Source organism: Harpia harpyja, chromosome 11 (assembly GCF_026419915.1).
Source record: "Harpia harpyja isolate bHarHar1 chromosome 11, bHarHar1 primary haplotype, whole genome shotgun sequence".
Classification (NCBI taxonomy): Eukaryota; Metazoa; Chordata; class Aves; order Accipitriformes; family Accipitridae; genus Harpia; species Harpia harpyja.
The window spans coordinates 11,998,953-12,010,076 of record NC_068950.1 but is presented as its reverse complement, the minus strand read 5'-3'; the positions used below and the strand labels follow the sequence as shown (position 1 = coordinate 12,010,076).

Below are 11,124 nucleotides of genomic sequence, written 5' to 3'. Positions count from 1 at the left end.
GGTTTAAGCCCCTCTAACTCCTTGGCTGGACCTCACAATTGCTTGGCTGTGGGTAACGTGGCCAAAGGACTCGATTTGATTTGTGCTTGGTGGGTCCAGCAGCAGAGAGAAGGCGGCGGGGGGCAGTGAAAGGATACCCAACTCAGGGTCACTTCCCATACAGCAGGTCCCATCTGGGATCAGTCTGCGAGGAAAGGAGCCAGGAGAGACATGAGGAACCTCCTCAGGGCCTCCATCCTCTGCTTGGGAGATGCTTTTAAGCTCAGCTCCCTGCTCACCTGCCCTTGCAGAGCAGCCTCTCCTGCTGCCCACCCTGGCAGGATTTTCTCCAATAGATTTGAGCTGTTTTAAAGAGTTTGCAAACTGTCAGTTTAAAAGCCTTAAGCTGGAAGGTTTCCCTTCCTCCTACTGAGCCCAAGGGGAGAGACAAGATGAAAGGCAGTGCCAAGAGGACCAAGGAGTCCCCATCCCTCACGCCAGCGCACACAGTCACGATCTTTCTGCTTTCCACTGCATGGCCCCACTGCTTGTGGGGCCCCTCTGCCCAGACAGCAAAGAACTGGACAGATCTGCATGCAGAAATACCCTTCGTGTGAACCACAGGCGATGTTTCAGGTGTGCTTAACAGGTCTAGCCTCGCTTCTCAAGTCCCACAGGCAAGGATTTTGCAGTGCTGCTACAAGCGCCCTGTGTCAGGGTAGGCAAGTCGCTGCATTTCTCTGTGCTATTTTCTTCCTCGGACAATAAAACCAAGCTATTCATCCTTCTGCTCTCTGTCCTGCTGCACCAGCTCCGCAGATGGCTGCTTGACACCATGGGCTGGGTTGGAGCCCAAATCAGCTGGGGGTCTCGGGGCGCTCCGGTGCTGCACAGCAATCATGGCGAGGGCTGGCAGGGAGCATCTGGCTCCTGTGGCTGGGGCCGTTGTCTTCACCAGTAGGAAATTTGCACCCACATGTTCACAGAAAGCAGCAAGGAAAAGAAAATAAAGGCTGGGCTGGAAAACACTGGGGGGGGAAAAAGGTGAAATAACCTCCTCCCGCACACCTAGTCTGTGTTGGAGGCAAGGAGCCTCTCTCCCTCCTCACCCCGGTCTCTATCAGGCGCTTGGCTCTGGGTGCACATTTTGGTGGGCTGTGCCTCAGGCTGGCTGATCCACTGCACAGTCTGGCAGGCATCGCTCCCGTGCCAAAACCTGCCGCCGCTCCTGAACCAGCAGTGTTGCTAAGTGACAGCTGATTTACCACATCGCTCACCCACACCAGCATGCAGTAGGAAAGCAAAGGGAGAGGTACAGGTAGCGCTGGCCAGACCTCATCCCCACCACGGGTAACCCACATCTGGACAGGCCACCTTAACCTTTTGCTATCTGGTGTTTAAGGTCAAACTACTGCATGAAATGGAGCAGGCAGAGAGGTTCAGCCCTGCACACAAGTTGCTGGTGGGCCCAGTGGGCTGCGGTGGGGATCACCAGGCAGCAGGAGAGCTCGGCCATGCATGGTTTTCTCCATTTGTGCCTTCTCCTGCGACAGCAGCACCTGATGCTCCTAAGGCTGCAGGTGGTGCAGCTTATGGAAGGCTGAAGGGAAAAGATGCCTCCCTGCAAGATTTCCTGTGCAAAATTAGTGGGGAATGGGGTTAGGATTAACAAAAAATTCATTTTCAAGTGTCTCACCTGAGCTTCAGTCTCTTCTGTATGAAAGGAGCCAGTGAAGGGGTCTTGTAAAGGGCAACCTCCCACATTTCATATCAGTGCAGAGTTGTACCACCCCAAGGGAAGGGGTAGGACACCATCTTAGGTGGGAACATGCAGGAGAGAAGCACCATGTTCCCTGTCAACAAGACCTCTTGCAGCTCTGGGCTTGAGCCAAATCAGTAGTGTCACAATGCCGTTCCCATCCAAAACCCGCGCTGACGTACAGCAGGGTGAGCTAAGGAGCTCTGGGCCCATCACCGGGGGGATGGCTGAGCCCAAGGTCGGCTCTTGTGCAGGAACCGTGGTGGCTTGCAGCTTGCTCCATTGCTTTACTCAAGCAATGATTGCTCCCTCTGGTAGAGACACTAGAGCATCCACAATGGAAACAAGCACTGTTTTCCCCACCTTGCCAACGTGGAAACTAGCTTACCCAGAAACATCTCGTAGTTCAGCATCAAAACCATGGCAGTTGAGGTCTCCCTGCTTTCCAAAGGACAAGAGGTTTCTGTCCCTTGGTGTATTAGACTCCAGCTTTTGAACCTGTTGGTTAATTTTTAACAAAATTGGACAACAAGTTTTGTGAAAACAGAGAGAGACATGCACACACAGGACCGGTCAGTCAGCACACACGGGACTGAGAGAAGCTTGAAGAACGTCCTCTTCCTCTGCTGTCACCCCGAGGCTTATAAAAGCCAATTAAAGCCTGTGGCTTTAAAGGCAGAGTTATACTGAGCACAGCACCAGTGTTAAACTGCAGAGAGCCACAATTTTTCCTTAAGTAGCTTATCTCTCCCTTTCGGGGTAAGCTCGGAGGAGCAGCACAAAAAAATCCAGCACAACCCCCAAAACCTCATCCCGTTGAATCATCAAATGTCCATACAGAGCTAGTAAGAAGGTAGACCACCACTTTCTGAGAAAAAAAATGCACCATACCTTTCCTGACTTGACGTTATTTGTTCATTTATTTATCACCATTTATGCACGCAGCTGATGGAAAGAGATGGATCTGCTTCCCCGGCCTTTCTGAGCTGAGCAAGCAAAAGTGACACCCATGTTTTTAGGACACCGCTAGACCTTTGCATGGATTAGGGGTTGCTGTGCACATCTAATTTGATGGCTGACCTCCTTCAGCCTTGCACCCAGGTCATGCTGCCACCAAGATAGTTTTTGGCAGGGGTCAGGGGAGGCAGCTGCGCGGGCAGCACCTCTACCAGCTCGGCAGGGAGGTGGTTGGGCTGCCATTCTTGATCCCACCTCGTCCCCCAGCTCAGCCCATCCTGCAGCCGATTTGCCATGTCCATGTCACCTACCAGCCCATTGTCATGGGGTTTGCTGGGCTTTGAGACTCACACCAAGAGCAAACCTCTGAGAACCAAATAATTTTGTGTTTGCAGCAGCAAGCTCCCCACGTGGATTTCTGCTGGTGAGAAAGCAGGATTCCTTGAAGGATTTTTGCCTGTAGCCAGACATTTACACCCTTAATACCATTTTTTCCTCCTACTTGGAGTATTTGCCTAGTATTTTTTTATTTTTATTTTTTCCTGGCTGTAAGAACCTCTGGCTAATGCATGTAAACTTCTTTCTCCTTTCCATGCTGCCTGTGCTGTCTGGGTGGGGTTTTTAATGGTTTGTTTAAATTCTGGCAGCTCTGCCTGCCTCCCTCCCAGTCCCCATCCTGCAGCCTTCAACCTGCAAGGCCTATTCAAAGGGGGCTGTGAGCCCTCAAACACCAGCGGGTTTCGAGCAGGCTTGTCACCAAAGAGGAGCACCCTGCTAATATATCCTACATCTCCCTGGGGATCTGGATGGAGTCAAAGGGAAGAGACAGGGAGCAAGGGGCAGAGCACACCATCTGTCTCAGCATCCCTCTCCCTCAACGCTAGCTTAGTCTGAATTAAAAATCAGCATTAAAAACAAATGCCAGGGTGTGTTACTGCACCCCTACGTGGCGAGAGAGACCAGCATTTGCTATTGTGTGCTCCCAAGGGTATGACTGCAGCCAGGATTTAAGGTTTCCCTGAGCAAATGGACTCAATGTCTTCTTGAGTTCCGCGTCTGGGGGTGTTGCTCCTTCATATTGCTCAGGGATAGGACCGATGAGCATCCCAGCACCCAGTTGAGCTGGCAGGGCAAAAGTTTTGAAGCAAAGGACTGGAAATAATTCGTCTTAGCAGGACAGCGAGGAATACACCCCGCTGCTGTGGGCAGGGCTGGAAGCCACCACCCTGGGAAGGCAGAGGGGAGATAACAGTGGCTGCGAAGCCCTGCGGTTGGTACCTCTTAAGGACAGGGAGGGAGGGAGGAGGACAGATGAAGGAAGAGAAAGGGAAACCTTTTGGTGGCAAATAACTCCTTGCTGGGAGGAAAGGCTGCCTGTAGGAGATGGAGAGAAGCAACAGGACAGAGACAGCCTTTGGGAGGTGGCTGAAGGCAGCTGCCCGCAGCTCTGCCCACAGTGGCTGTGAGCAGAGAAGGCTCTGCCAGCCCTTTCTCAGGGAGAGGAGCTTCTTTAGCAGAGAACAGCAATGCTGCAATCATACAAATGAGAAATGAAGACAATCAGTCAGTCTGGTGCTGGTTTACCTTGCCATAAAGACTGGTTTTCTGTGCACCCACACCAACTATTTGATGTTCGCTTCCTTCAGACAGTGAAATGGAGGCGTTGGGTGAAGCCAAAGCCCCCCAAGCCAGTTTCCCCACGGGGCCCCAGAAAAGAGCGTTGCAGCGATGCTGCACTGGGGCTGGGGCGGCTGGGAGGCCCGTGTGGGTCCTGGGCTCGGCCTGCGGGGGCTGGGGCTAGGGTCTCCGGGGTCATCTGAGCAGGACTGGGGGAACACACAGAGCCTAGCTGCTCTTGAACACTGAGGTGTGTGCATGGGTGGGTGTGCATTACATCTTCTCAGCCCTGGGGATGCCAATGTGTCACCGCTGCTTGGGAGGGGGGCACAGCCCCTGTGTGTGTGTGCGTATGTGCATGTAGGTATCTGTCACCTCTCCCCAGCCCTCCTCATTGGAGGGAGACGCATGTCTGTGTGCGTGTGTGTGCATATGCAGGGGGTGTGCATGTGGATGTGTGCCCATATGTGTGTGTGTGTATGTGTGCATGCATGTGGGTGGGCGCATGCCTCTGCACCTGTGCGTGCACATATTTGTGCCTGTGGAGATGGATTCGTGCATGTGGGTGTGTGTTCGCGTGCACACGTGTATGTGTATACATACATACATACATACGTAGGTATCTCTGTGTGTACATATCCAGGTGTCTGGCCGCAGCCCCCAGCCCCTGGGCAGGGGCTGCCCGGCCTGCCTGCCTGCGCGTGTGTCTGGGCCGTATCTGCGTGTGCAAGCGTGCCCGGCCACCCACCCGTGCCCCAGGCGGTGCGTGGCGGGGGGGGGGGGGGGGGGCGGTGCCGGCCCCGGCCCCGCTCCCGCAGCCGCGGCGCCGCCCCCGCTCCCGCCCCGGCCCCGCTCCCTCCCTCCCTCCCTCCCTCCCTCCCGCCGCCGCCGCAGCCGCACCGAGGCACAAAAAGCGGCTGGGGCCGGGCTGGGCAGGGCCGGGCAGGGCCGCGCCGGCACCATGACGGAGACCACCAAGACCCACGTTATCCTGCTGGCCTGCGGCAGCTTCAACCCCATCACCAAGGGCCACATCCAGATGTTCGGTCAGTCCCGCCGGGACCCCCGGCAGTGGGGGGGGGGGGGGGTGGTGAGCTGCACCCCGGGGGGTGTGGGGGAGCATTTGGGGGGGGGGATGTCCCCGTTCGCGGGGGACCGCGGCGGGGGGGGGGGGGAGCGGCGGGGCGGCCCCGGGCCGGGCGCTGTCCGCGGCGGGCGGTGCTGAAGGCGCCGCGGGCGGAGGCCGACTCGGCCCCCGGCCCCCACGAGAGACGACAGCGGAAGGGCTGGCATCGAACCTGGGGTTATGTTTCCCTTAAGATAGCGGGGCTCCCCCCGTCCGCACTCCCCTCGTCACGCTTCCGCCCCCACACACCGCCGGGGTCGGTCCTGGCAAGGGGTCCTGACCGGTATTTGTCATCCACCGCTTGCCCGTTGGGTCTGCGAGGCTGCGGTGGCTGCAGCAGTTTTGTATCCTCTCTGAGCCGGGAGGGAGGGAGGGAGGGAGGGAGCGGGCCAAGCTGCTAAAGCCAGGTATGGCAGAAGTGAACAAAAATACAGGCAGTTCATTGAAATATTAGAATACCCAACCTTTAGATTGATGACGGGTCAAAGGAATCGGCAAAGTTCCTGTGAGATGATTGATATTGCTGAGCATCCGTGAGATGATCCAAATGACAGGGATGCTAGAATCACTGCTACAGCCTGTTCAGGCAAGACAAGAGGGAGGCAGGCAGAGAGGGAGGGATGGAGGAAGGGCAGTCTCTGTCAAAGGCAGTCTGACATGCCATAAATACTGATGGTTCAGGTGAAGCTCAAAATGCCTGGAGATCCCTATACAAACAGTGACTTCCCTCGGGTGGGGAGGAGTCCTCTGAGAGTGAAGTGTCCACTGCAGACCACCAAATAAAATGGGAGTAGAAAGATCACCTCCTCTAACAACCCTTCTTGGAGTGCCGAGAGAGGAACCATCCTTGATGTCTGATAGGAGATTTGAGGCTGGGGAGCAGATGCTGAAGGTCTCATGCTTCAGCTGGAGAGGCATCCCTGGGGTTTCTAAAAGCTGTACATAGGTTTCTAAGTGCAAAAATAATTGAAATCAGCTTGGGGTATTTCTGTGTCAGACCTTGTTCTTGTAGATCATAATGAGTTGGGCAGCAGGCTAGAAAATGATGGTTTTCTAGATGCAAATGATCACATTGTTATTCCATTTCATAAGTGCCAGCAAAATGTAGTCCTGGGCACCACTATACCTGAAACTTCAAAAAATCCTATTCCCTAAGTGAAAAGCAATTGTGAACAAGAAGAAACAAGAGGAACTATTTACAAGTAAAACCAATAATTAAATGAAATTACAGGGGCTTGATTGATAGAAGCAACTATTGATAAAAGATTTCTGTAATGCACATTATTTACTCTTAGATGATATTTTGATTAAGAAAAGTAATACTAAAAATACCAATGTGGCCCATATTCAGTTGACTAAAAACCAGTAACAAGATATAATCTAGAAAATAAGGATTGGTGAGATGTTGGTATCCAGCGGGTGTTTTTAGTAGACTCCTGATGAGATTATTATTTTTTTTTTACTCAATACTGTTCAGTATCTTTATCAATGACCTGCAAGAAAATATATAATCCCTGCTGGTAAAAAGCACCAATGACCCCAAAGTGGGTAGAATAGTGATTAATGATGGTAATGAGTCAGTTGTGCTGCCTGACTCAGATTGTTTGATAAAAAGGGCTTGTTCAAACAGCGAAGTCAAATGCAAAGTCATATGTCCAGTAAAGAGAAACGCGTGTCAAATATAAACAACAGGCAAATGTCTTCTGCGAAGCAGCGACTGTGTCAAGGACTGAGGAGTGATTGTACACAGCTCACTGAATACAAACCCTGTGTGACGCTGTAAATAAAGCAGCAAATGCAATCCTTGTAGATAGAAGCAGGGGAATATCAAGCAGAAGAGCAAGGTTGTATTATTTTCGTGAACAGCATTAGCAAAACCCTTCTTGGAGGAACAGTAAAAAGAATTACATTAGTTCCAGAAACCAGGCTTGTGGCAAGAGTCTACAGAGGCTCAGTCTAGATCCATACTTAAAGATGTTAAGGTGCAACTTGATCATGGCCTTTAAGTATCTGCTTGGGGGAGGGATATGTGATATGTGGTGGAAGGGGGCTCCTTTATTCAGCAGAATGAGGACTGGTGAGATGCCAGGAGCAGGTTTAGATGCCACACAACTTCAAACTACAAATATGGTGTGTGGTCTTGAGTGAAGGTAATAAAGTAGTAGGAAAAAGTACTTGGGTACCTGATGGATTCTCTGACACCTGAAGGCTGTAAATCAAGACTCAGACATCTTTCAGGAAGATAGGTTTTAGCTCAAAGAGGATGGCTTGATGTGGAAATTTTCTTTGCATATGTCCTGTAGACATCCTGGAATATAAGTCTTGAGATACTTGATAGGGACAAATGAGGCCTCCGTGAGGAAAGGACACAAAATTTAGCTTCTAAATCCCTGTTAATTTTTGTTTGAGAAACACTTCCCCCCGAGTCTAAAAGAATAATCACGTGAAGCCGTGGGAATCTCAACCAAAATCTGTGTTACTCCTTTAGCTCTGTGCTATACGAGTCCAACCAAAACAGTACTCCATCCTGTAAATGTTGCATTTCAAACAGCTGAATTTGTGCAAAAATATTGTCTTTATCTTTCAGACAAATATTTCAGTTTTGTAAGCCTGATAGAAGGATTTTTTTGCTTAACAGAGAGAGATACAATGTATCTATTTAACACATGGCACTAATTAAGCCAAAAGGAAGTATAGGGTTTGCACTGGAATGCTACTGTAGACACAAGATTGTATGCCAACCATCATTTCTCTCAGTTTGGATCTTATCATGTTTTATTCAGGCCAAAAGCCAACCTTTTCCCATAGGATTTCTGCCTGAATAGGAGATGGGTTAATTATTTTGAAGTCTCTAATAGTGGGGGAAAGGTTCCTACTGGGTTATTTTTTGCACCAGTCACGTGAAGTTAAGACTCAGTATCATTGCTATCCTTGGGTTTCCAGAAAGCTGGGATTCTTGTCACAACCCCAGACCTGCAACTGCAACCCACTGCTGACCCTCATGTCTGTGTGGAGCTGAACTTACTGCAGCAGGGCTTCCTCCGGCCTCTGCCAGTTACAAGGCTGGGTCACTAGGGCTCACCAAATGAGGTTGATTCATGTCTGTGTATATAAAATGAATACCATACATATAAATTAATAATTAACATAAGATACATAATATAAAATGAAAAAGTAGGTGAGATACAGTGCTGTACAGCCATCCATACCAAGGGGTTGAGACAAACACCCACATAGCCCTGAAAACACTCCGAGTTATTTGTGGTATCAGATGTGCTTTGAGATATATGTATGTTCTGAGTCACAATTTTGAGTTGTATTTTCTAGCTTTATGTGGCTATGAGAAACAGTTTAGGATGTTAATGTAGTGGGAAGAAAAGGCAGGAGGAGAGAAGAGGGCAGAGGTTGTTTCTCAAACTTGACATGAACATTGGTGGGCTTTAGCCTGAAATGAAACTCCATTTATATCCTAAAGAAGCAAGGAGAAGGAAAAGCAGATCCCATGCAAAAGGTCTTAATAATTCAGATTCAGATTCAGAACAAAGTCCTGCATTAAAGCCACATGAAAACCCCACCACTGTTTGGTGCTAGGGAGCCCAGCGGCTTAGCTCGGCCAGCACAGCCAGCACACACCCAAACTCAAACCAATTCACTTTAATTTCCCGCTGACACTCGGAGAAACAGTGAGCACAGAGTAGATGCTTAACCCTCCTCCCTTGCAGCTGGCTCAGGAGGGGAACCTCTGAGATGTCCCCACGCTGGCTTCGGCATCTCAGTGCTGAACTGTTGGGGACACGTGGATCGGCAAGTCACTGCTGGCAGTGGGATTTGCTGCCTAAAGGACATCTCCCTCCATCTTGGCCTTGCCGCAGTCCACCTCCTGCTTCCTTCCCGTGCAAGCGATGCCACCCAAAGGACAAAAGCCAACGAACCAATGTCAAAACCAAAATCTAATCCGCGCAGCCCTGCTAATGCACTGAAGCCTGTGCTGGCGCTTTTCCAGCTGACAAGCTTGTGCTTGCTTTGTCAATTAAATCATTTCCCCACCTTGTCCCAGCTCAGGGAACCCCTACACGACTGTGTCCTCCTCCTGCCTGGGGTTCAGAGCATGAAAACCAAAGGGCAGCCCTGCAGAGCAAGGTAGAAAGCATATTTTTCAATCAAAAAAATGTGGTTCACTTTGAAGATGGTCTTGGGTAAAATACTGGCGTTAAAGGCATCAACCGCCCAAGGTCAGAGGCTCCAGGGTTTGCGTGGTTCTCCCTCCTGGTGTTTCAGGATTGAAGAGGGAGCCAACAAACTGCCAGAGCTGGAAGGAAGATGCTGAGTGAATTTCTTTGTAGTTCTGCAGGGGAAAGGGCTTGTACTGTCCCGTGGATATGTGAGAATTGAAGGCTTGTTCTGATGATTTCTGTATACTGAAACAGGAGGGATTTGGAGGGGGAAGATGGTATCAGGTCAATCAAGATGCAGTGTTTTGATATTGATTTTTTTTTTCTATTTTCTTTTTATTCATTTTTTCTTAAATTGTAGAAGAAAAGACCTCTCTCTAAATGCCTCTGTTCCCCACTTTTTGGCACGTTAGACATTTTTTCTTGCCTTTTTCAAGTTCTGAAATTCCTCACAACCCATCCTTCTGCGTCCAAACTTCTGGCTTCAAGGAAACAGCCTTGCTCACCAAACATGGTTTCATTTCTGCCCATCTCTAAGAGCAGCTTGACACAGCTTCATCTCTGGGGCTTGGGTCATCTATCAACCCCAACTCTTTCTGACACATCTCCGTCCCGCTTTCCACCTCTGCTCATCAGCCTTTGATTAGCAGAGCTTTATTGGGCATCTCCCTACCCTTGCAGAGGAAGGTTTCACGCCATCCTTCCCCTCTCCTGGCCGCACAGTGCCCATGAGTTCCAGAGACGTGGAGGTGGGGGGCTGCAGGGGTGCTGAGAGGCAGAAGTTTGGGTGACCTCCAAGGAAAGGGTTGGGACATCATTATTTGACTCTGTCAGAGGCACTTGGCTTTTTTTTACAGCTTTTTTCTGGATTTTAATCAACTCTGTAGCATCTGCCTGTATCCCGACTGTCTCATCTCCTGCACATTGGTTTATGGAGTGATGGGCTACTCCAGGTCTGCTCATGTGCAAGGAAGGGGCTTGTGAGATGTCGTTCAGATGTGGCCTTCTTGTAGGGAGCCTTAGTACCTTAGATGTTTTAAACCTGTTTGGCCACAGAGTTTCCCACCCACTTCATTTCAGATAGTGCCAGGACCTGGACTTGTGCAGAAAAACATAGCTCACAGATAGAGTGAATCTTGAAAGTCAGCAAATCTCCACAATCTTCCCTTTCCTCACCCTTTGTGTCTAATTAGAATTAAATTGTCCCTATATCCTACATGCCTCTGTTATTGAAGAGAGTTTATATCCCAACCAACAGCTGGGTAAAAAACATTTCTGATGGAAAACAATGAAAGAGGATTCTGCCATCAAAAGTAAAACTCTTCATTGCATGGCTTCTTAAGAAAATTTGAGCAATTAAAAATCCCAGCAGGCTGCTCTTTGATTATTCAACGCAGCCCTTGTAGAAGAGCAGCGCTGAGGTCTGCTGCATCACATAAAGTGGGTTTTGAGATAAAGGGATGGAGTTTTGTAAGTAAAGAGGGAGGAAGAGGCAGGAGCTGAGGCTTTTGTTT

General features: G+C 50.0%; 1 protein-coding gene across 1 annotated transcript in view; it reads left to right on the top strand.

The window, feature by feature from the left end:
• Positions 1 to 5,172: 5,172 nt before the first annotated feature.
• NMNAT2 (nicotinamide nucleotide adenylyltransferase 2) overlaps positions 5,173 to 11,124 on the top strand; it is a 32,101-nt gene continuing 26,149 nt past the window's right edge. Inside the window, exon 1 of the mRNA XM_052800749.1 lies at positions 5,173 to 5,358. Within this exon, the coding sequence (XP_052656709.1) occupies positions 5,274 to 5,358 (85 nt within the window). The 5' untranslated portion in view covers positions 5,173 to 5,273. The remainder of the gene's footprint in view (positions 5,359 to 11,124) is intronic.